Genomic DNA, 25,238 nt, shown 5'->3' with positions numbered 1-25,238 from the left:
CGACGATCGTCGACGCTGTGTATCTCTATCGTCTCTTCTCCCCCCCTTCCTCTTTGTCCCGCGCCGCCGGAAACATGATTTCGCGTGCTTTTATTGGTTCCTTTGTCAGCGAAAATCGTCCGGACGTCTCGCGCGATTGATAAAGGCTGCGGAATTACATTTTCTTTCGCGAACTTGCGAATCCTTGCCGATCCGGCAATCCTATTCCAGGCGAACAGCCGGCTCCGCCCGGCGAGTTTCACGGCGAATACACTTAGCGATTGGTATCGGTCGCCGAAATTCGCCGGCAATTCCTCCGAATTGGAAAATGGACGGCAACCGAAAGACAGATCTCGTAGAATTCCGCTCTCCTTATGGAACGGTCCCTATTCGGCGACATTATTTGCCCGATATTCCCGGATACGTCGCTTCGCGTGTGCTGCGACAGAATTGGAAAGCTGGTGTCCCAAACCATGTTGCAGACTATGTTGAACCCGCGAGCGGAATAATCGACGCGCGACGATCAATTAGACGACGTCTAATTGACGTTAGCTTACCGTAAATTGCGGATCTTTCGCAATTTTTCCCCGATTTTTGCTTCAGCTTGTGGACTAAAATGGGCGATTTGGGAAGAGAAGCTACGATTATTCGAGCCTGTTTTTCGAGGGAGAGTTTCGGCGAGATTTCCATGCGAGATTTACGGAATATAAACCTTATTTAATCTTTTAAATCGAAATGTGATTGATTCTTTTGTCACGAAAATCCAGGAATCGAAGTTAATGGAGACTCGCGAAAAACAAGGACTAATATTCCCATAAACGCAGTCGCGAAAGAATCGCGCACAAAACTGGACCAATCGATCGCGCGCGCGCGCGCGCGAGATTTATATCCTGAAATAAATAAATAATTTTCCTATATAATTTTTTATACTCACCGATTCTCAGCAACTATAAAAAAAAGAAACGAGCCGCGAGGCTCGAACAATCGTTCCCCGTTTTTCTTTGATTTTTCAAGCCGACACGTCTAGCAAATAGTTCTTTATTTACCACCTGATATGACATAATCGTGAAGGCATGTGACGCACGCGATGATCTGTCTTTTTTAATCGTGATTGTTCTCCGAAAATTTGTCGAATCGTGTCAGTAAACGCAGTCGTCTCGCGAAGCGAGAACACGTTTCATACCTTCTCGAACGAAACGAAAGTTCCAATCGAAAGTTTAAACAGCGAAAAGTCTCAAAATCATCCCCGCAACTAGATACAGTTATGTCTCCCTAATTGACGCTCAGAATGCGCAGAGAAATGGACAATTTGCGAAGAGGAGATACGATTATTCGAGCCCTCTAACTCGTTTTTTATAGTTGTTGACAATTCGTAATTATAACATAATTATAATAATATATTATTCGAACCGCAAGGCTCGAATAATCGTATCTCCTTCTCCCAAATTGTCCAGTTTTGTGGACAATCCGAGCGTCAATTAGAGAGACATTGCCGTACAATTCGACGAAACGAACGTAATCGAAAGACGCAGAACGAACGAACGAAAGGAGGATCGACGGGTCGGAGTAAAATCGTAATAAATCGTGGACAAGAACGCGATATATGTAAAATTCAATCGTTTTATTAATTGACAAAGTGTTCATAATGAATACCGGCGCGACGCGACGCGCCGGCCACGCTATAATACGTGTACTGCGATAACAAATATGTACACACGTAGAGTACGGTAACAAACTAGTGATACAGTTCGAGAATGAGTTAGGGAAGATAACCGGTAACATTACTTCGTCCCCTCGTTCCGTTCTTCCTGACGGCCGCGGGAGGGGTTCCCTCGGGATCGTTCTTATGTACATAACCAGCTCCCTGGCTCCGTGGATATTGGCAACTAGAAGAGACTTAGGTGCTAGGGTGACACACACACGCTCTCTCTCTCTCTCTCTCTCTCTCTCTCTCATCGTACACACATCGTCAGCACAGGCAGCCATTGTACGCCGACCAAGCATGCAAGCCGGATGACAAGCGAACGGACAAACGAGGCGTGTCGTTTCGTCTTCGCGAAACTTGCGCGTTCCTCGGCGAGCCGCGCCGTTATCCGTGCGCGCGCGGCATTCCGGGTCACAGATTAGGCACCTGGGATTGATCCTCGTCGCCCTGCGGACGCGCGAACGGCGTATGGGTGCTCCTCGTTCCGCGACAAGAAGTCCGTCGGTCGTTACCGCGCTTCGCCGTCGTCGCGATCCGCGCACTGGCCCGACGTAGACCGTCGCGAATCGACGGCCGCGCGAAACCGAGACTGTCCGTTCGTCGCGGCGGAAACGTCGATCGTCGACGATCTCGGACGAGGAATGTCGTCGCTTAGAAACGAGCGGTCGTACGAATAAGGAACGAGACGGCCTTGGACCTCTTTCTTGCACACTTTGCGACACACGCGCGATCGGGAAGACACATTGCGCCGAACGAGAGAACCTCGCTATAGCTCTCGTTTTCTGTTCTTTCTTCTTCTTCTCTTTTTTGTTCGTTCTCCGTGGAGAACCGACGATGTCGGCGGTCGGATTTCCGCGGGCATAAACGTGTGCAGCAATCGACCTTCGATGTCCCGGAATAGAATCGATTAGGATGGACAGACATAACTGGAGTGGATTCGATCAAATATTCTGTATACTACTTTCGTTAAACCTGCCGGACGTCTTTTAATATACGCACAAGATACAAACGTTCTAGGTCCCTGTATGTAGACAACCATACTCAATGTACGCTTGCGGATTGGCATTCTGGCGGTTAAAAATGTGAGCCAGTCGCGCGCCAGGCGAGCCGCGCCGTCGCGTGCGGTCGAAAATCGAGATCGTTCCGAGCCGAATCAGACAAAAGGAACACGGACGACCATGATCGCGCGATGCCTCCGCCTGCCGGGCCAACGGCTCACCGTATAAAATACAGTGTGGAGAACTGTCGACAACGAACACAACGAACAATACCGTTCTATAGCCCTGCTCCCCGTCCGAATAGCACTCGCGTGAACGTAACGCGACAGACAGACGTTTTATCAATGCAAGTCGATACACCTGGAGCGGCTTCGACCGGCCCTGAACACGCAGCGCGCGGGCCGAAAGTGGCCGGTGAACTTTCTTGGAAACCGATTCTCGATTATCCGACGGCTCTGAGACGAAAGGGGAGCAGCGCTCTGCTTGCCGGACAGCTTCGCCGACGCGGCTTCCAGCAAGCGGAGAAATCTTTTCCATTGCTTCCCCGTTGCTCGCAGAGCCGCCGAAGCTGCGAAATTTACTGTAGAACGAAAGGCCGGAGGCTTCTGTTTTCTGCAAGTTCCACCTGAACGGCGAATGAGGCCCGAAACGCGCTAGCGAACAGTTCTCGAGTTGGGCCTGACCGGTCGTGTGCTACCTTTTAATCATTCGCTGCCCGCTGATGCTAGGACTCCGCCTTGAATCAGAACGATCCAACCACTTGAACCGAGTCCGGGAACTGTTCGCTATTGTATTCCGAGCCGAACGGGTTGAGGAGTACGCGACTGAACGTGGGAGGGAAAGCGACGGATGAATAAGTATACCGACTATTTGTTCGAAAGCCGTCGGGGGTTTTCGGCGCGCCGGTCCTTACAGAGAGACGAACTCGTGCGGCGGCTGTATGATCCGCGGGGGCGGCGGGGGCGACAGCCGCAGGTCCACGTCGGTCAGGGAGAACGCGGAGCTGCCGTTCGCGGTGACGCGGGGCCCCATATTGTCGTAAGGCGAGCAGAGGTCCGTGGACCTCAGGGCCCGCCGCGGCAGCGTCGCGAAGCTGGAGACGCTCGAGGCGGCCGCTACGGCGGCGCTGGATTTATTGACCACGCCTCCGTGTACAGGCAGGTCCAAGAGGTCCGGGTAGCACCGTTCGGACGAGTCCTGCGGCACTGACACCGAGATGAAGATGTTCCCGAAGATGCCGGCCGGTAGGACGCCGTTCGTGAACTCCGGCGGCGGCGGAGGGAACATGGCGGCGCATGGGACCGATCTGATCGCATTCGCGGCGCCACCGGCCGCCGCTTCCGGTCTGAGTCTCTCGATGGTGACGGTGGCGGCGCTCATGGGGTCGCAGATCGATCCCCGTTCCGCCAGCTCCAGGTCCCCGGCGCTGTACGTCTCGACGATGCTCCCGTGGCCGCTGCCCTGCTCGTTGCTGTTCCCGGGCGTGGTCGTCGTCACCGACAGGTCCAGCAGCTTCTTCTCCTGGTCGCCGAAGCTGGTGCTGCCCTGAAGTTTCACCTTCTCGCGAGCACTCTGCCTGCGGGCGCCACCGCACACGCAAAGCGCCAGCAGGACCGCGGAGATCGAGGCGCAGAGGGCCGCGGCCCCGCCGCCGGCCAGGCTCACCCACAGCAGCCAATTGTCACTCTGGGAGAGGGTGGGCGCGGTGTACACTCGCGGGATCGCCACGCTGACCGTGTCCCTGGCCAGGCCGGCGATGTTCCGCGCGAAACAAGCGTACTCCCCGGCGTCCCCGTCGCTCGCGTTGTACACCGTCAGGTTGCTCCACCTGTCGGTCACCTTGTCGGCGACCCGGCCGGCCGCGGGCCGCTCGTCGCGGTGCCCGTTGCGGCCGAGGTCGGAGGTCGCGTACGCGACGTAAGTCCCCGAATATGGTTGTTCGGCGAGCTTGGTGGCGTTCAACGGGCCGCCGTTCAGCTGCCACCAGACCTCGGGCTCCGGATCCCCGGTGGCCAGGCAGGCCAGGCTCAGGTTCCCGTTCACTTCCACCTGGACGCTGCTCGCCAGGACGAAGACCACCGGCTCGCAGGCGAACTCCACCGGCTTCACGTCCTCCCACTTGCGACCCTCGAGCCGCGACGGCGACGAACACACTTGAGGCACGGAATACAGTTTTCTCGGCACGTCCGAGATCAGCCAGCTTCGGAAGTCCCGTAATCGGCAGTCGCAGCTCCATCGGTTCCCGTCCATGGTCAGGGTTTTCAGTCGCGGCAGGTTCGAGATCACAGCCGCGTCCACGTATTCCAGCTCGTTCTGGTCCAGCCGGAGGGACTCGAGGCCGGTCAGGTGCGCGAACGCCTTGCCGTGGATCTCCGACAGGGAGCACCGCTGCAGCTCCAGGGTCCTCAGGTGCTCCAGGACCGGGAACTGGTGGCTCCGCAAGCTGGTCAACGGGTTCCCGCTCAGGATCAGGATACGCAGCCTCTCGTTGCCCAGGAAGGTGCCCGGCTCCAGCGACGCCACGTGGTTGTCGGACAGGTCGATCTCGACGAGGATCGTCATGTTGCGGAACGAGTCCGCGTGGATCTGGTGGATGCCCGCGTTCCTCAGGAACACCTTCTGCAGGTTCAGCAGGCCGGATCGCTTGAAGATCTCCGACTGCAGCGCCGGGATCTTGTTACCGGACAGGTCCAGCACCTGCATCGCCGGGTCCAAAGATGCCGGCAAAGATGTCAGACCCGCGTCGTGGCACAGCGCCGACTTCTTGCCCGATGTCCATTTGCAGCTGCACACCGCCGGACAGTCGGTCCAGTCCGGGAACGCCGCCGCCTTCGACAGTAACGCGTACGTGCCCAGCAGGAACAACAGAGACAGCAGGAGGCTCCCTCGGAGAGGGTGCTGCTTTGCCCCTAACATGCCACTGGCTGTTTCTCTTCCCCGAGATTAGAAGCCTGGGGAACATTGAGATGCGTGTTAGAGCGAGGTTCGTCGAGAGGCGACGACCGGAGCGGAATACAGTAATGTCTCTCTAATTGACGCTTAGATTGTCTCTCTAATTGACGATTAGATTCGAGCCTTAAATCTCGTCTTTATAGTTGTTGATAATTTATAACTGTAAATCGAGGCGCAAGACTCAATTTAATCGTATCTCCTCTTCCCAAATTGTACTTTTTTATGCGCAATCTAAGCGCCAATAAGGGAGACATTACTGTACAGTAATGTTTCTTTAATTGACGCTTAGATTGTCCAAGAATTTTGCGAGACGTGCGAGACGCGCGAGGAAATAAAATCGCGCACATCGGCGACTGAATTTCTAATTCTACAAATTTGTTTGTTAAAGATTTCTTTTCAATTCTAAAAATTGAACGGTGCAAGTAGTATGAAATAATTATTTTTACTTCTCAGCTCAACTCAAACATTTCAGTAAATCAGATTCTGTATTTTGATTATCTTCCGCATTATATTTCGATTTTGAAATGAAAGTATCACCGAATTAACCCTTTACTGTAAATCTAAACCAATTCTTCTGACTTAAAGTATCTCCATTTTGTATGACAAAGTGCATTTTATGCATATAAAATTGAATCTCGCAGTGACTCGTAACAACAGTTACACTTTTAATAATTCTTCAAATCTAAACTTTGTTAACATAAAAATTATCGTGGAACGTCATACAACAATTTTAGTGCAAAGGGTTAACATTTCCGCTTATGACGAGTAAATCAAAGCGTTTTCTCGAAAGCAGCCGAATCCATTAAAAATATGAACGCTTTACAGTCGATCTTCCCGAGAACGAGGAAGCCAATGAAAGAAAATGATGAACGACTCGTAAAAATCGAGAGTAAAACTGTCGCCGCTGTTTTAACAGCTGTTTGCCTCGTAAGGCGAGTATCCCGTTAAACTTGCAACGAGAAAACCGTGCACCCTATGGGACCAGCGTGTAAGAACGAACCGTCGTCCCACCAGAATGTCACCGGTGTCAAGCCCGCTGTAAATCGAAATCGTGGGTGTCGGTGGGGGGCTTTAGAAAAGCATCAAAACAAGCGGGTATTAAAATAATCATCCGTTACACGCTGGAGGGTTGTTCGGCGCGCGTTCGTGGGATGATTGAGCGCAACAATCCCGTTGAAACGTTTTGAAACCTTCTGCATTGTTGGCCGGCCACTCTGTCATTTAGCCCATTCGCGTTAGCATGTAAAATTACGCGTGATAATTTCCGGATTAAACACGCCCTCCCCGCGACATAAGCGTCGCTACTTAACGCGTTATATTGCCTGCGCGCGGGCTGTTGATTAAACGCGACACGTGCTCGCCGGGTGCACTCGTCGATTTTAATTCCTCTGTCGCGATGATCGTTCGCAAAACAAATGAATGTAAGCTCGGCCGGGCACCTCGCGCGATGCAACAGCGTGTACTCGCGTTTCATACCGGCGCGGTCGGGGCCCGTTTACGTCCCTTTTATACCGCCACGTCGACGGGATCCCTCCGGGGTGCGCTTCGGCTTCTGTTCAACAGCGATTCGATTATCTTTACCGATCGCAACACGGCGATCCGCTCCCGGCGGATATTGTTGCTCGTTTCGCGAGAGAGTGATCCGCCGCGAACGCGCGTGCACGGATCCCGCGAAGCGTAGGAAACCGAACGAAACGCGTTCCGCGTCGATAAACCGGAGGCGGAGAAGAATACGCGCGCGGTTAAAGAGCCGCGTTAAACGCCGCGAATTCGCGGACGGGGGGGGGGCGGTTGTTTGCCCGGGCAAAAAGAAAGGGAGCGTTGTTCGGAGAAGCGGCGCAACAATTTTTCTAATTAGTAATTATACTGGACGTGCGTGAAACGATCCTACGTGGAAGAGCCGAGCCGGCCCGGCCCGTGTTCTGTTGCTGGCAGCTGAATAAAACAGAATGAAAGCGACCGCTTCTCTATTACGAGATGTGAAAGCTCTGTGCGGACTTTTACGGGAGAGAGGAGCGCGGAGAGGGTCCCGTATAAAAGGGGGCTTTATTTCGTGCGTTTTATTAGCGGTTAAACAGAGCAGGTATTTTGTTGGGCGCGCGCGGACTCGAACTTTTTACGCGGAACAATGATTAAAGGGGATCCCAAGTTCTAGGCGTGAGAATCGAAGATTTTCTGCGGGGGAGCATGAAAGGAATCTCGTGCGTTCGATTTTGCGGTACGATGGAAAATTTCTCCCGGAAATGACATATTTCGGGATGCTGTGAATTTCCCTGTGCTAGTCTTGCGCCTATGCAATTTATTGCTACATGTTTATTTACTGTCGTGGCACGTGGACCCCGAATTGCCTTCGAATTGGGTCATGTGGCCTCGAATTGCCTTTGAATCGTGTCACATGGCCTCCAAATTGTCATATGGCCTCCGAATTGCCTCCGAATCGTATCGTGTATCCTCCAAATTGTCATATGGCCTCCGAATTGCCTTTGAATCGTATCACGTGGCCTCCAAATTGCCTCCAAATTGTCATATGGCCTCCGAATTGCCTTCGAATCATGTCACGTATCCTCCAGATTGTCATATAGCCTTTAGAATTGCCTTCGAATCATGTCACGAGGTCCCCGAATTGCCTTCCAATCATATCACCTGGCCCCCAAATTGCCTTTTAATCATTGCCTTCGAATTAGAAACAAAAAACTTCCGCGAGTTTCTACAAAAACGAGCCTCGAGAACCAAAAAGTCGCGTCAACGTATTCTCAAATCCGCCGATTACAATTCCGGCCTCGGAACATACCCGGTAGAAATTGCTGTACACAAGCAATTGCCGGTAATAATACCGTCGTCAAAGAGAACGCGGTTGATAACAGCCGCGCGGCCACGGGCGGCTTACCTATTTGTTTACGGGACGTCGAATATTAATAACGACAATCGAAACGGAAATCGTCCGGTAACGGCTAAACGGTACGCCGGGGGTTCGCTGTGCCCGCTAAGTCGACGGGCACAAAAGCGGGGATAAAATCGGGAACAAAGGGACGAATGCATTATCGGCGGAACGGTGTACATTTCGATTGTGGAAATTTAATCGACGAAAGCGCGGAATTACCTCTCCGGCCGGCCCGCGAAAATCGTTCGGCAACGTTCGACCGCCGCACCGTACGAGAAGCTTTCCATTATTTAACAAAGAGCGAAACAATCGTTGCGGACGGACAATGAAAATCGGGGAGAGCACGATTACAGCGGGTCGTTCGTTCGTTCGTTCGTTCGATCGCTCGATTTTCGCTACGAAGTTTTTCCAAAGCTAAATAGATGCGGAAATAATTGCCGAAGCTGCCGGCGCGGCGGCGGCGGGGGATCGATTCGACGGTTCATTAATACCGATACGGATACGCGTTTCTGAGCATCCAGTCGGAGGTTAACATCGAACACATCGCCACAGCATTAGCCGAATCGATTGCTCGACGCCGCGAGACCACGGTCGACGTAAATATGATTATACTAATGCGTTCGCTGAGATTTCGATTGCGCGGACTTTGACTCGGGCGCGACGATTCCGCTCGAATTTTACTCCGCGAAGATATTCGGGACCGTGGCGAAAAACAGATTCAATATCCCGTCCAATTCTTAGACTGTTTGCTCGCGATCCCTAGCTCACGACGGCAAACTTCCGTCGGGCGACGTCGATTAAAAACCGATATTCTCTGTGTGCTCGGAAAAATCGCTAGAAAAATCGTCGCGTTCCAAGGGCTCGACGCTCGCGGCCTTTGCCTTTAATCGCGATCATCCCCGCGAGATATGCTGTCTTTTGCGAACCGAAACGTCTACGAACAACGCGTTTCTTTCGATCAAGTTCGAGAAAATGATTATTCGGTGGAAGATGCAACGCGCGGCTGGAGGCGCACGGTACAGAAATGCCTCTCTAATTGGCGCTCAGATTGTCCACAGAAGATGGACAATTCGGGAGGAGGAGAAACGATTAATCGAGCCTTGCGGCTCGTTTTCATAGTTACGAATTGTCAAGAACTATAAAAACAAGCTACAAGTCTCGAATAATCGAGTCTCCTCTTCCCAAATTGTCCATTTTTCTGCGCAATCTGTGCGTCAGTTAGGGAGACGTTGCTGTGGTTACGGGAGAAAATGGAGATGCCTGGGTGCGCGTTGGGTGCAACAGTCGTGTTATGCCGCTGTGTCGCGTGTGCGTGTGTGTGTGTGAAGGGATCGGGGCATCGGCGATCGGGTGATCGCGATTCGAGCATCGAATGCGATTCCTCGGAAGCCCCGCCGGTGTGTTCTTACTTGATCGTCTCGTTTGGCCGCCACTAAGCATGCCGTCTGCGTGTCTGAATGGGGCCGTCATGCTTGCGTGGACGCTTCCATTGTTTCTCAGGGGCTTTCATTTCGCCGACCGGTCTCCTTCAGGCATCACGGACCTATTGTCCACGGGTTCTTAGATTTCATTCTGATTAAGCGCGGCGTACGGTGTTCGCGGTGCGCGCGGGCTGGCCTACTTCTCCGATTCCGTCTCGCCGGCCCTCTAATCTGCAACAAACAAAGAACAACAATCCCTCGATTATGTAACCTCCTTTTTTTTCTTGTTTTATCTCCGGCTCCCTCTCGCTCTCTGTCTCCCTCCACTCAATCCCTCTCTCACTCCCCCACTTTCGTCTCTCTCTCTCTCTCTCTCTCTCTCTCTCTCTGTCTCTCTCTCGGTCCCCCGTGTTGCTCCGTTCGGCTCTGTCTCTCGCTGGGTTTTTCGTCCGCGAATCAGATCCGGTGGCGTCGACGCGCCGGTGTGCGACCAAACAAAACGTTGCCCGAACGGAACTCGCGTTTCTCGAGAGTCGATTACGGTAACGCGCAGCACGAAGAGAGCGGTCGACGTTGTTTCCCGACGCAACGCGACACCGACGACGACAACACCGACGACGACGACGACGCCGCGACGAGAGGCGACCCCGGAGTCGAGCTCGACGCGACCCGCCGCGCGGTGTCGTGAAAAGCAAGCGAGCAAGCAAGCAAGCAAGCAGCCCGCGCCTCGATATCGGGCAACGAACGCGAATTTTCAAGCCTCTCCGGGCCAGCAACCTCCGTCACGGGGCACACGAACGCTTCCGGCCGCCTACTAAGGCATATTAATTGCTGACTCGGCTAATGGTATGCCCGCGTAATGCGCCGCGAAATTTATATCGATCATAAATTAGTCGTAAAACTCGGCTGCTCGAGGAGCACGCCGCGCCGCGCGGACCCCAATAATTTCCAATCCCTCCGATATACGGAACCGTAAAAGGCTCGTCCGTCCTGCCCCCCGCGTACGCCGAAGGACACCGTCGAGCTAATTGAATTCTTCCGAGCAGCTTGGCTCCGGCCATCGGCGGCGCGCTCGAGAACCGACACGGTCGAGAACGAGGGTTGTTAGTTAGCGGACGCCACTTTCGGGTTTAGGAATGGATGGCTCACCGGTAGTCGACGACGTTGACGACGACGTTGACGTCGACGATATATCCGTTTGGCTCCTCGACGAGATTCGGGCGCACCGTTTTCACTCGCAAACACCACAGTCGTCCCTCCTGTCTCCCAAGCAGCTCGTCCTCTCCTCCCCCACCCGCGGTCCCTGTGTCGCGTCCCGTGTCTTCATTCACCGATTCACCGATTCACCGCGGGTCGGAGCGGCCGAGAGCGGACGAAATCGGGCGCGAGCGGGCGAGAGCACTGGAAGCCCGAGGAAGTCCCAGAAACGGAAACAAACGCGGCGACAATAACGTCGACGACGACGACGACGACGACGCAGACGACGCACTTGTCAGCTTCTCCTCTCCACGCGTAGTATCGGACGTGTGTTCGCCCGTTCTCACGAGAGGACACCCCCCACCTGTGCCGACGCGGGGTCGTCGACTGGCATCGAGCGTACTTTCCTATTATCCTCTTCGGCGATCAATCAATCCGGCTAACCGCCGCCGAAGTCGCGGGCACAGGAGCCGCCGAACCAGCCGATCCCCAGCTCGTCCGTTTCAACCCTTCCGTCCGAGCGTCGCTCCTCGATGGCAGATGCTGCGGCCGCGCCGCTCCATCGAGCATTTTCATCCCCCGAGCGCCGTGCGTCCGCCGGCGCCAGCTCGACCCTGCTTCTCCACCGGAGGGAAGGAAGGAACACCTCGGCCGTTTTACCTCGAGAAAATCGCGAGCCCGCGATCCTGGCCGTCCGGGGCCGCGACGGGGCCTTGTATCGCGATCGCCGCCCGTCCCAGCACGCACAGAGCACACGCGAAACCCGCAGATTTGCCGCAGAGGCCACCGACACGATGCCTCCGTGTCCCCGTGTCTGTTCCTCTCGCTTCCCCCTCTCCCACACCCGCGACCGCCCCTTCGTCCCGCGCCGCCCTCCGCGCCGGATTCTCCTCTCCCTCCCGCCGCCGACTGTCCCTTTCCGACTCCCTTGCCGCATAGACGACCGTCCGCGGGCAGCACCGTCGAATTCTCTGGTTCAATGAAATCCGTACCAACCCCCCTCGACCCCGCCACCTTCTCGCGCCCTATAACCTTTCGACCCCGCTCGGCCCTTTTTCCTACTCGCGGGTCCGCTCGCGGGAACCCGCTCGTCTCCGTCGACGACGCGGGATCCACGAGAGCTTTCGAGATCCCGCAACGGACACCCTTCGAGCGACGCGCCAGGGGCGCGGGAAGGGGCGGGGGTGTTTCTAAGAGGACCGAGGGTCTTGCCGACGCAAGACGCGCGGCGAATTAATCGACGAGAGGGTGCCGATGACTCGATCGATCCGAACGAGAGCGGTGAGGCTCTGCCACTCTCGGCGACGCTTCCGCCGCTGTTTGCCCGCAGGAATCTGGCTTACCGACGCGGCGCTCGCGCGCGCCAGTGTTTTTAGGGAGGCCGGAAGGTGGAGGACCCTGGGGAGCTTTTGATTTCGCCGGCTTTTTGACTCGGAACGGCGGCCTGGGCGAGCTTCGATCGCGATTCGACGAGGAATCGAAAATCGAGAAATTCGCTTCGATTCGCAATTCGATGCAGAAGCGGCGGAGGGGAGAACGAAGCGGCCTTGAAGATGCTATCCTCTGGTCTTGAATCTCTGTTCGACGTTTTGGTCACGAAGCGCGCGGTTTTTTTTCTTGCCTCGAAGGGCTGCACGCCGATAGCAGCGATCGATTATGCTTAACGCGTTCGTGGCCGAACGGCACGTGTTACACGCGCATAGAAGACCGCCGAATCTACTCTCGTCGCTCGGAATAAAAGATGTATAACAGCTTCGAACACATGGTACATGTAATTGGACAGAGGGTTTCTTTTTTTTTCCTATGCGGATACAAATTCGTACGGCCTAATTTACAGAAGTCTCTAGAGCATGCTTCGTGTGACGAACACGTGTCGGCGACCATCTACGATTAAGCCGCGTGACATCGGTGTATTTAGAGGCCCGCGTAACTAAAGAATTCTCTCGGCAGCGATTCGCGCTCGTTTTTTTCAACGCCGGTCGCTTCTTTTTTCTTTGTTTTTTTCTTTTTGTACAACGCTTTCGTTCTCCTCGATTACTAAGCTATACGTATAGACGATTAAACACGCGAAGCCGCCGTTCTTCAACGCTACGTTCAATTCTACAAAACGGTGCTCGCGTTTTACGGGAAAGAATGCGGCTGCGAATGCGTGCCCTAGAAAAGAACAGATATGACCGGCGAGAGAAGAATCGAAAATCGAAACGTAAAAGGATGCATGGATCAGATCGATGGGATTTGTTTGTCGCGCCGGTTCTCGATGTCGCACCTCCGTCTACGTTTTCAGCATTTTATTACAAGAATATAGTATAAACTTTCGTTTCGATAGGGTCTGTGTGGTTGTGTGTCCTCTGTGTGTACGTGTGTGCAACGTCGGTCGCGTATGATCCGTGTTCTTCTTTTTTTTATACATATGAGTCGTCTCTCTTTCTCTCCCGCTCTCTCTCTCTCTCTCGCTCTCTCACTCTCACTTTCTCTCTCTCTCTTTCTCTCTTTCGTTTCTCCTTTCGCCCATGTCCCCCTCCCCTAACCCCTCGCACGCCAGGCCACGATAGTCAATAGCTTTCGATAGTTGATCGATATACGTATGATAATATATCTTGTGTAATCTTACGTTTTACCTTATCTCCGCTAAATTGTAATCTATATATATATAATATACATATATAGGTATATCTTCTGTGTACGCGCGTTTCTGTTTGTGCGTGTGCGTGTGGATCCGTGTGTGTGGCTGTGTGTGTTCTGTTTTTTTAAATTCTTGTGTGTTCTGTATTCTTTTCTCGTTACTGGAAACATACTTGGCAGTTCACCGGCAGTTCTAATAGTACAACGAAGCATTTTTCATTTCCTTTTCACCAGTTCTTCTTTCTTCCGTTCTTCTTCCTCTGCCTCTTCTTCTTCTTTCTCACTCTTTCTCTCTCTCTCGCGCTCGCTCGCTCTCTTTCTCTCTCTCTCGCATTCTCTCATTATCTTTTACTCTCTCTCTCTCTCTCTCTTTCTCTCTCTCTCAAGCGCGCGCGCGCGCGATCTCAACGACGCGCGCGAAACGCCGCGACCGGACCGATCGGATCGACGAGGACCGCCGCAATCGAGCGAGTCTTATAATTGATATGTCAGTGGGTTTTCTTATTCTCTTATCAGCGAACCTCCAGCTCCTCTCGGGGAAAGCGTAGTTAACTGCGAAACGCCAGCCGTCTCCCTCGGCTCCTCAAGGTTATTTCCAGCTGTTCGCTGCAACATGAAACACAGATCATCGCGCTATCACGTCGGGCTACGAGTTTTAATCGTCGATTGTCGAAATGGCCGTGAGATTGGGATAGTTCAGTGAATCGTTCGCAACCCTTTCTCGAAGATTTCCTCGAACTCGCGCGCTTTGTCGATCATTTTCGCGAGACAGCTCGCGCTTTTCTCTCTTCCTCGATCGCGAAGCACAGCAATTTCTCCCTAATTCGCGCTCAGATTGCGCACAAAAGTGGACAAATTTGGGAAGAGAAGATACGAATATTCGAGCCCCGCAGCATAGTTTTATAATTGCCGATTCTCAATTATTGCTGTAAAAACGAGGCGCGAGGCTCGATTAATCGCATCTCCGCTTCCCAAATTCTCCACTTTTGCGCGCAATCTGAGTGCGAATTAGGGAGAAATTAACCGTAACAAGCGCCAAGCGTATTTAATTTAACCTCGAACTGCACCAGTCGACTGTCCATCGCTTTTTATCTCGTGTCAAATATGAGGTCGAACTGTTCCAATTGCCGTTCGACTTTTCGGAAACGATCCTCGCCGAAGATTTTAACGAGACTTTTTTAATCGCTTCGTTCTATCGTCGATGTTATTGCAACCGAAACGTGTTATCGTTGAATGTTCGTACTACCGTTCGATAGATCGATGTTTCCGGATAACGCGACGAACTGAAATATTTATTTTATATGAATAAAAAAAGGTACGAGCATGTACCCGCGCTATGGAACACTGTTCGTAAATCGGGACAATGGAAAGATCGAAGTACGCGATTTGGAACAGTATGTCGTTACTCGAATGAACATTTTTTTTTTAAAAGTGATTTACAGAGAACAGTGTTCAAAAATATCGGCAGAAGTTTAACATCGACTTTCGTATGCTCCATCTATTTTTTTTATCGCATTGTTCGTGTTTTATTTGCATTGTTTCGAGGAGAAGGCGTGTTTCCGTTTCCGTAAATTTCTCGGAATTTAATGCGAGGGAATTGAACTGTTCCGTGCGAGCATTTCACGTTAGATCTGGGTCAGGTCTTCGTCGAAATAGGCGAGGTAATTATTAAAATAATTCTCGGATATCTCATACTTTCTGCTAAAAAACGCGAAGCGTTTCGTACATCTTTCTTTTCGAATTTTCGCAAGTATCTCAGAAACGAAGACCGAGTTATCTATAATATTTATAAAATATCTATAGGGAGATGTTGCCAGGATGATGGCCTCGACGACGTATTTCAAGGTTATCGAACTTCAGCGAACAGATATACAGTGTGTCGTGTAAATTGCGGTACAGTCAAATAGCGGCTGATTCTACGCGAGAAAAATAAATCGAAAACGTGGAATAAATTTTTGTCATTCGAGGCTCCGTTTCCGAGAAAAAGTAGCTCAAAGAAATAACACTATCGAATAGGAATCAAATGACGCGTCTGATCATCGCATACCGATTCTACTTCTCGTCGTATCGCGCGAGCTTGACGCATCTTCAAACTCAATTCCCTCGAAAACAGAGCCTTAAACGGAAAAACGTTATTCTTCTTTTTCGACTTATTCTTCAACGTAGAATCCTTCGATATCTTATATTTCCGCATTCCGCAATATTTCATACCTTTTTAAAGCCACCGAGTTCCGAGGCCGACAGATTCGCGTATTTCTCCAAATACTTGCAGATTCAAACCAAAGCGATTAAAAGAAGAGCTCCCGTTAAAATGTAACAGAACGGATCGTTTCCGACAAGCTCGCCCGATTATCGCGCGAAGAGAGAATTTCTGTCGCCGATGAAAATATCGTTCGCTCGCGTTTTCGAAAAAAAACGAGGACGCGCGGGAACCGAATAGGCTCGCCGGCGGCCGGCGAAAACGTAGGACAACTGTCCGGTCCGGCCAATAATTGATTATTTTTGCGTAAAGGTGCGCTATAAATAATTGCATCGAAATGGGACGCAGGTGTGGCCGGCGTGTCGGATCCGTTCACCCTCGTTTCGTCGCCGGGAGAAGCAGAAATATGCCGGGGCGAAATTAGGCGGGACGAGCAGCGGCAACCCAGTTCCAGCGAATATTCAATGAACTTTTCCCATTTTATCTCGCGGCCATTGTGTACGGCTTCTCGTACCTTTGTAATATATGTCCCTGTTCATTGTCGGACAGTTTTTCGGTCCCTGGGGAACGGCACAACAGAAGGGGAAGAAGAAACGTTTAAACAATCAGCCTGCCTCGCCTGCCGGCTCCGCCGCGGATCTCTGTGCAAACGCGGCTCCGAAACGAAGCAATTTACGAAAATCGAGAAGGATCCCCCGTTCCGAACGCTCCGCAGACTGCAGCGGGGACCACGGATTTATTCATTCACGGACGAATATAGATTCTATTGGGTCAGATATATCCGTCTTTCGGAATAATCAAAATTATCGGGAATTCTTTCGAATCGTCTGTTGCTCTTCGCGACACCGTTCTTTTTTTCGGTTTTTCCAGAGCTTTTCTCCGCAATTGCACAGAGCTCCGCGGTATAATGATCATCGGCCCGGCGTCGGGTTCGGTACCTGCACGTTGAAGTCAATGTTTGTTCGAACAGGACGATGATGAAGCTGCTGAGGCGGCCTGTAATTATTCCCGAGGGGCGCGACCGGGTCGTTCTGCACGCCTCTCATCAGCACCCGCAACGCCAGCAGCTGAAAAGACACACGAATCAGCTCTAGGACGAATCGCGGATCGATCCTCACCTTCTCTCCGATCCCCGCGGGGGCCTTAAATAGTTAGGCCCCATTGATCCCTGAAACGGAAAGTCCGACACGCGAGACCCGCGATGAATCCACCGGGTTTTATTTATTATGGTGATGGACCGTGGTACGGCGAGCTGTACCCCACGGCACACGACACATTGTTCGGTTATTTTGCATCCCTTTGCTTTGCCGGCGGTGCAACTTGTCGCGGGGAATTAGCAAGTATAATCCTTGCCGCACTGACACGGGTTGTCGGCCGGAATTTTATCGAATTCGTCGTCGGCCGACTGCGACGCCGATCCTCGAGCTTTAATCGCCAAGGAGATCGAGTTCGAGGGCTGTGGAGCATTATTGCGCTCGATTAACAATATCGTGTTTCGTTTCTAGTCTTAGTTTTTGTGACAATGCGAACACTTTCGTGCTGGATTGGTCTGATAAATGAGGAATATGAAATATGGAATATGGAACATGGAATTATGTAGATTATATAAAATAAATATATAGAATGTAGAATATAGAATATAGAATATAGAATATAAAATAAATATATGGAATGTAGAATATAGAATATAGAATTATATAGAATATGGGGAATATAGAATATAGCATATAGAATATAATAGAATATAGAATTATATAGAATATGGAATATAGAATTATATAAAATATGGAATATAGAATATAGAGAATTATACAGAACATAGAATATAGAATATAGAAAATAGAATATAGAATTATATCGAATATAGAAAATAGAATATAGAATAATATAGAATACAGAATATAGAATATAGAATATAGAATATAGAATATAAAATATGTAAAATATATATATATATATATATATATATATATATATATATATATAATATAGAATATAAAATATTCTAAACATCTTGAAATCTCTGAGAATATATTTTTGTCTTCAATAAAATTACAATTTAAATGGCCAGTGGTTGCGAACGCAGCTAACTGGTTGATGAACTGTAGATCAGTAGAAAGTGGTAGAAGGGAGGTATCGATTGTATATTGCGGGTGTCCGATGAATGGCCGACTTATACAAACGCACCACTGAACCCTGTCTCGTTTAATGGCCGCTGGCACATGTATGCGATGCTTTAATAATTATGCAGGCGATTGCTTTAATAACGATAACACCAAGCAAATATACACACTTTTTTGTATCAAATGCATTGTTACTGTCGTTGTTTTTTGTTTTACGTGTACGTACGCACACGTTGAATCATTTCATGAATTTGCACATTTTCGATGAAAAAAAAGCAATTGACGTGCAAATGAAATCGTTGTTTCTCCACCACGTGCCCCCGATTTCGGTGGGGGGCTGTTAGGAACCCGGCGACGAGCGAGGCTTTGAAAGTATTACAGTTGTACGTTAATGAGCGACTTAATTGATCGTCGCGATTTTTCGGGGATTCCGATTCTGCCGGCGTGGAAATCACGATAAATAAAAAGACGCGAGCTCTCTCGTTGGAGCAGCCTGTACAATTTCACACTCGAGAGGGGCCGATTGGGAACGGTTAATCGGTTGCCGGGCACGGATCATTTGCCGCAACAAAATACACGCGGCCGAAAAAAAGGAGAAAAAGAGAGAGAGAGAGAGAGATAGGGTGCAAGCGCGTTAATCCTCTCCAGTCAAAAACAGCCGGCGCCACTCGACATGAATCACCCTCTATACCAAACAAAGCTGCGAGCGGAGATTTCCGGCTCTCCATTAATTACACTGGGATTTCGCTCTCGACGACACGGCGTCGACATAATTTTCCAGTCAACAATTTTTTTTCTCCCTCCGCTCCGCCCACCTTGCCGCACCCCCACCCCGGGGGTGTCGCGCGAGGAACACGTGTAGCTCTCGTCCGCGGGATAAATCGCGTGCGCGCATCGCCGGGATTAATTTGACGGGGCAACGAGCCAAAAATAATTGCTCCTTCGTCGCGCGGCCAGCAAATCGGTGACGAACGGCAGGGAGGGAGCAGGAGGAGGAGGCGGGGGTAGTTTTCACGGCCCTCGAGCCCCGACGCAATCGAGACCGCCCTTCGTACTTTACGCCGCGGCTCGCGCTGCAAACGCGCGGAGCGCAACTTTTCGAGCACTTCTCTCTCTCTCTCTCTCTCTCCCTGGTCCCTTAATGAACCGAAACTTTTTCTGCAGACGTCCGGCCGAGATTACCCGGCTAAACACCGCCGCCGTCGCCGCGAAAAAACGGTCGAACCGCGGGAAAAAGGAAAGTGTTGCCGGCCGGCGCATTTTTTTTCCCGCCGCGTCTCTCTATCGGCCGTTTAATTCGATTTTCACGGCCGTTCGATTTGATTCGCTATAATTCGACGGGATCAACTGCGCCACATTATGGCCGCGCGTGCACCGTGACCGAGCGAGCGATCGTTTTTTTATTTTCAGGCTCGACGCATCGTTGCTCGAAGAGCCGCGTCGCCGATAAAATGCAGCCTGCCCGGCTGGATACGCGCGGATCGGAAGCAGGAAACGAGCCGTCGCCGCTCGTCCCGCTGACAAATTGACAGGTGGACGGGGCAGAGAAAGCTGCGAACTCAGCTTGTAATTATTCAGACGATTAAATGATATTAATGATAAAGCGGGCCGCGGGTCGTCGTCGATCGAGCGACGAGAGTCGCCGGGGTCTCTCTTCCGGCAATAATTCCGTATAATAATATTTGATGTAATGTATTGTAATATGTAATGTAATAATATATGATGTGATATATTATGGTATATCGTATAATGATATGTGATATGATACGTTATAATAATGATATGATATATTGTAATCTATTATATAATAATATATGATATGATACGTTATAATATATGATATGATATATTATAATATGGCATATAATGATATATGATATGATGTATTATAGTATATCACATAATAATATTTATATGATATGATATATTGTAATATATTATATAATAATATATGATATGATGTAATAATATATTATATAATAATATATGATATGATGTAAGAATATATAATATAATATATTATGATATATGACATGCTGTACTAATATATTATATTATATGATATTATATATGACATAATATATTATAATATATAATATGGCGTAATAATATATGATATAATATAGTTATATCCTATATTATAGTTCATATTTTATAGTTTTTATATAGTTCGGCATGTTTCCCGACCGCGTGTTTTCAACGACCATCCCTTTTCAACAGCCTTGGACCCCGAACGAACGACAAAACGATGCTAGAAGACGCGCTGGCATTCGCCGTCCGAGCAACGGCGAAATCAGTGCCCGCGGAATTTAACAGTTCCGTAATTTTATTCCGCGGCCGGCCGTTTTTCAATTATCGAATCGCTGGTACCCTCGAGGGAGGCTCTTTGTACCTGCGAGCGTTTCCGGGCAGCGTGGCCGCGGACAGAGAGCCCTTTTATATTCCCCGACCGATGTTTTGTTTCGTCCGAACAATAGTAATTAATTCCGACGAATCAAAAAAAAAAAAAGAATAGAAAAAACACACAGGAGAGAGAAAAAAATAGGAAGGCGAATCGGCTCGTATTTTTCGAGTCGTCGATGATTAATTTCTGAAACGAAGCTGCGGGAGGAGCAGGAAAAGAGGATGAGAGAAAGAGAGAAGGAGAGAGAGAGAAAGAAGGAGAGAGTGAGAAAGAGAGAGAGAGAGAGCGAGAGAGAAGAGCGAGGGGGCTCCGCGAATCGTTTAAACGTTTGACAATGGGCACCGCCATACTTCCGTCGGAAGTCAATGGACTCCGTTATTGAATTCTCCGGCATTGTTTGCGCCCGTTTTTTCGCGAACGCGTGCCGACTCCGGCTCCGGCCGCCGGTGCCCCGTATTATTAAAATGCGAGGCGAGCCCGAGACGAAACGGTGCTGCCTCTCTCTCTCTCTCTCTCTCTCTCTCTCTCTCTCTCGCTCTCTCTGTATGTGTGGCTGTTTTCGAAAATGGCCGCCGGCCCGCCGTTCATCCGATCGATCCGACGTCGCCGGATTTCGCATCGGGCCCCCGCGTGTCCGCTCGAACAATAATCATCCTCGAACCGTGGCGACGCCGATGCGCCACACTCCGCTGATACATACATCAACGGCGATCGGATCGATTCGAATTAATCCGCGGATAATTGGCCCCGCTAATTCTTTCCGCAGAGCCGATTCGTTATTTCGTTACGCGCGCGGATCGTTGTTTACCGGCGCGACGCGCTCGAACCGCTCGCAATTTTTCATATCACGCCCGCGTCTCGCCGCTCGAAATCCGCTATTTATTGCCGTCACGACGGAAAGAACGATTTTTCCGCCGAGGAACGACCACCGCGATCCCCGCGATCGCTTTTCGTCGCTCGCGGCCGGAGGGTGAAAACAACTGCCGCGGATCGGGCCGCGGATTTTATGGGTTTTGGAAATTTAAAGAAAAATTGTGAAATTTGAAACAATGGAAATGTCAAAAATTAATTAGTAAACAATTTACTGTATATATTTATATGTATATATTATATATTGTAGTGAAGAACGATGCTTTTCGAACAGTTCAGAACCGGTTTTCGGTCACATTTGGCCCTGCGTCCGTCCTGCGAGGATTAACACTGACTGTATCATCGATAATCAAACGACGGGTTTGGCAATTTTTATTTCACGATGAATCGAGATCGATGGATCGTTTCGTACGTTTCGAGTGAGCAAATTATCAGAGAATCATTAGGTCGCGGAGAGCGGGGAAGAAATAGAAAGAGAGAGAAAAAAAAGACAGAGAGAGAGAGAGAGAACGGGGGCTATCAAGCGGTGGCTCGGTTTAATTAACGAACCCTTTCACCGTCCGACAATAATACGGTTTACCGGCGCGGCGGCGTGGGGATCGTTTGCTCCGGGTGAAAAAAATCGCATTAAGTCGTCAAAGGGTAATCCGGGACAGATAAAAGGAGCCACGTAAACCAATTTCCTTTTGTTCGAGGTCGCGCCGCGCCGCGCCGCGCCGCGAACCGGGGAGAAGATTACGCCGCGCGTCCCTGGCCAGGCGAAATCGTTAAAAGAACATCAGAAACTACTTTCGTGCGTGAGCTGCCGCGATCCCTCAAGTCGTCGCGGCCAGATACGATCCGATGCCAAAGGAATCAAGGATCCCAGACCCTGAACACGATCGGCGAAACTGCTTCTTCGATCCCGTGTCCGAATAAGGTCAAGCCCGGAGGCGCCGCGCCGGTATCGGCCGCGAAAATCGGGCCGCGGTGTCCCCTTCCTCCCCCCTCCCCGGCCAGCAAAACCACGGGGGGGAAACACTCCCGCCCACTTTCGAAAATTGATCCGGAAATCCCCCGGCTACGGAATCCCCGCCGTTCGTATCGGACTCGGCAAAAAAGTCGCATAATTTTACGGCTCCCACGGCGGATCGGCTCCGTTCAAGCCCGGCCGCCTTGGAGGTTTTCAGTGGCGCGAGCTCGGCTTTGGTCAGACAGGGGCAGAATTCAGTAGACGCGTCCTGCTTGACTCGCGATGCGGATTTCAGAGCGGATCCATCGAATCCTCGGATCGAAGGGAAGAGTTGTTGGATGAATTTTTGAGGAAAAATATGGAACGATCGAGCCAAAATTTGTTCGTTGTTCGAGTTGAAGATACGAACTGAAGATGCGAAATCTGTTTCTGACAAATCGATTAAAATACCTGATTAGGGTGTCCCAAAAATGTCTCGCAATCCGAAAGTGGCTGGTTCCTCGGGTCATTCGAAGCAACTTTTTCATTTACAACAATTTTCTCCGAGGCACCGGTAACAAGTTATTAACGAAAAACAGTGACCAATGAGAGGCGAGCTCGGCGGGCGTGAGGCGCCAAATAAAATTCATATAATATATTAATAAATATAAAAATAAGCATAATTTGCTATTGCATATAAATGATTCTTGGACACTTTCATCAATTAATGGAAACGTGCAAGAAACAAGAATGTGGAAAGTGCTATGATAAACATAGTTGTGAAAGAAATCGTAATACGGTAAGTTCCCCCTAATCGACGCTCAGATTGTGCACAAAAAAGGAACGATTTTGGAAGAGAAGATGCGATTGTTCGGCTAGTTTTTATAGTTACCGATTATCAGCAACTATAAATTGTCCATTTCCGTTTAAAAACTGAGCGTCAATTAGGCAGAATTTGCTATAGCTCGCTAATATCGTCGAGCTTCGTCGAGACACACAACAGTTACAATAATGTCTCCCTAATTGACGCTCGGATTGCGCACGAAAATAGACAATTTAGGGAGAGGAGATACGATTATTCTCGATCCTTGCGGTCCACTTTTACAGTAGCCGATTGTCACCAACTATAAAAACAAGCTACAAGACCCCAATAATCGTATCTCCTCTTCTCAAACTGTCCATTTTCCTGCACAATCCGTGCGTCAATCAGGGAGACATTACTGGCGACATCGCGCGATCGCCCGAATAATTCTTCCAATTTGCCGCAACCAATGCATTCCTAGCCGCGTCGATCTATTCCGGTCTCCCGGCTACGATTATATTAAGAACAGCTGTTCTAAGAGCAGCGATCGCGAATATCCGCATCCGCCGGAATCGATGCAATTTCCCGGACAGCTGACGCGATTCCCCGTCGGAGCCGAGCCCCTCGGCCTCGGCACTAAGGTCAGCCTTGGCCGAAAAAAGAGGATCGCCCCGGGCCGATTGGTATTCGCTGGCCGACCCCCCGGGTGCGAGGGGCCGAGGGGCGCGCGGCGTCGGTACATCGGTATAGATTGGCGTGATTCGATTCTCACCTGCTGCTTGGTGATGTATATCGGTTTGTTCAGGATGATCCACGTGGTGGTCTCGTGGCAGGCCGGCATGGTGATGGAGCCGTCGTACGTCATGTAATATTTCGTGTCCGGCAGGAGCTCCCTCACCGCGAAACGCTTAATCTCCATCGTCTGGCCTGTGTGCAATCGGTATACATCGATCGATGAACAAGCGGCCGAGCGCGGGGTGCACCTGACAAGGCACCGACCGTGACGCGCATAGGTACCCCAATTAGCATCGACGTGCCCGTACACGGTCCCCCTCGGTCCCCCCCTGCCCCAACCTCGCGCCAGTTCGACGGTGTAATACCGGGGCCGCTTACAACACCCGGAGCCCCGTTTTCCCAGTCACTTAAGAGCTAATGGCCGCGAGCATGGTGAAAAGTTCGCGTGCGTCCCGACACACGCCGTGCCACGGTAATTTTCTCGCCGATCGAACCGTCCCGGCTACAACTTCGCGAATTTCTCGCCGAGCCTTGCGACCCCGCGCCCGCCCCAAGGGGGTCACGGGGCGGCGCCGGGGCCGGGGCCGACGGGGCGAGCTGAAATTTTCAAGCGGCGGATGTGCTACCTCGCGCCTATAGGGACAGCTTTATACGCCCTTCGGCGGATCGGGGGACGCGCGCGCGATCACGACGACCTTATCGAACCACCCCGTGGCGGACAGGTCGAACCCTTCTTGGGGCACGGCGATCCGGTCCGAGTTTCGGTCCCTTGTTTCGCTAATGTCGAATCTGCGTGCGAGTTTCTTAGCTAGATATCTCTCTCGTCCTTTCCCCCTTGAAGGATTGAACAATGGATCGAACAATAGCTTCTGCGTCATCATATTTTTGTATTGGTTTGGCAAGAAAGTTATTTCGGTTTGCACTAATAGATAGCGTTAGGTTTGTATTGTCATTCTTTTGTTAAGGTTATTATTTTTCTTTATTTTTCTTTATTTTTCTTTCCCCCTTGAAGGATTGAACAATAGATTGAACAATAGCTCTCTCTTCTGTGTCATTGATATTTTATTGCTTTAGCAAGAAAGTCATTTTGGTTTGCATTAATAGATAGCGTTACGTTTGCATTGTCATTCTTTTGTTACGGTTTTTATTTCGTTGTCTTCAGCTTTGGTGGTTGACACGTTTAGATTACTATAGAAACAAATTCCGTGTAGTTTTGTTAACAATGTCAATGTCAATTTGCTGTCAATTTTAACGTGGACTGCGATAATGAACGTTTTCGACACATTTTACTTCTTTATTTTCATAGAAGCAACGAAATCGGTCGATATTATACATATAACGATAGTCTCGAATCGCGCTTGATCGACTTTTTTTAACTGGACCAGAAGTTTTATAATATACTTATTCATGAAGATTAC

At 50.3% G+C, this 25,238-nt stretch overlaps 2 protein-coding genes across 6 annotated transcripts in view; both read right to left on the bottom strand.

Annotated features, from left to right (window-relative positions):
* Positions 1 to 1,581: 1,581 nt before the first annotated feature.
* LOC117224378 (uncharacterized) lies at positions 1,582 to 13,260 on the bottom strand. Its single transcript, XM_076526014.1, has 3 exons — positions 11,086 to 13,260; positions 9,925 to 10,167; positions 1,582 to 5,633 (listed from the first exon to the last, which is right to left on the bottom strand). Exon 3 carries the CDS (start codon positions 5,596 to 5,598, stop codon positions 3,592 to 3,594), a length of 2,007 nt encoding a protein of 668 aa, XP_076382129.1. The 5' UTR covers positions 5,599 to 5,633; positions 9,925 to 10,167; positions 11,086 to 13,260; the 3' UTR covers positions 1,582 to 3,591.
* Positions 13,261 to 13,406: 146 nt separating this feature from the next.
* Positions 13,407 to 25,238, bottom strand: part of CARPB (Carbonic anhydrase-related protein B) — a 36,773-nt gene continuing 24,941 nt past the window's right edge. For 3 of the 5 annotated variants that reach the window (XM_033477258.2, XM_033477259.2, XM_076526016.1), the window contains exons 7-9: positions 23,858 to 24,012; positions 16,894 to 17,022; positions 13,407 to 14,361 (exon numbers count right to left, since the gene is read on the bottom strand). In XM_033477258.2, the coding sequence (XP_033333149.1) occupies positions 14,257 to 14,361; positions 16,894 to 17,022; positions 23,858 to 24,012 (389 nt within the window). In that variant the 3' untranslated portion in view covers positions 13,407 to 14,256. Of the gene's footprint in view, positions 14,362 to 16,469; positions 16,516 to 16,893; positions 17,023 to 23,857; positions 24,013 to 25,238 lie in introns of all 5 variants that reach the window. The other 2 variants (XM_033477260.2, XM_033477261.2) reach the window with 2 other exon arrangements.

Source organism: Megalopta genalis, chromosome 13 (assembly GCF_051020955.1).
Source record: "Megalopta genalis isolate 19385.01 chromosome 13, iyMegGena1_principal, whole genome shotgun sequence".
Taxonomy (NCBI): domain Eukaryota; kingdom Metazoa; phylum Arthropoda; class Insecta; order Hymenoptera; family Halictidae; genus Megalopta; species Megalopta genalis.
The sequence above is the reverse complement of the archived record's forward strand: the minus strand, read 5'-3'. Positions and strand labels throughout refer to the sequence as shown.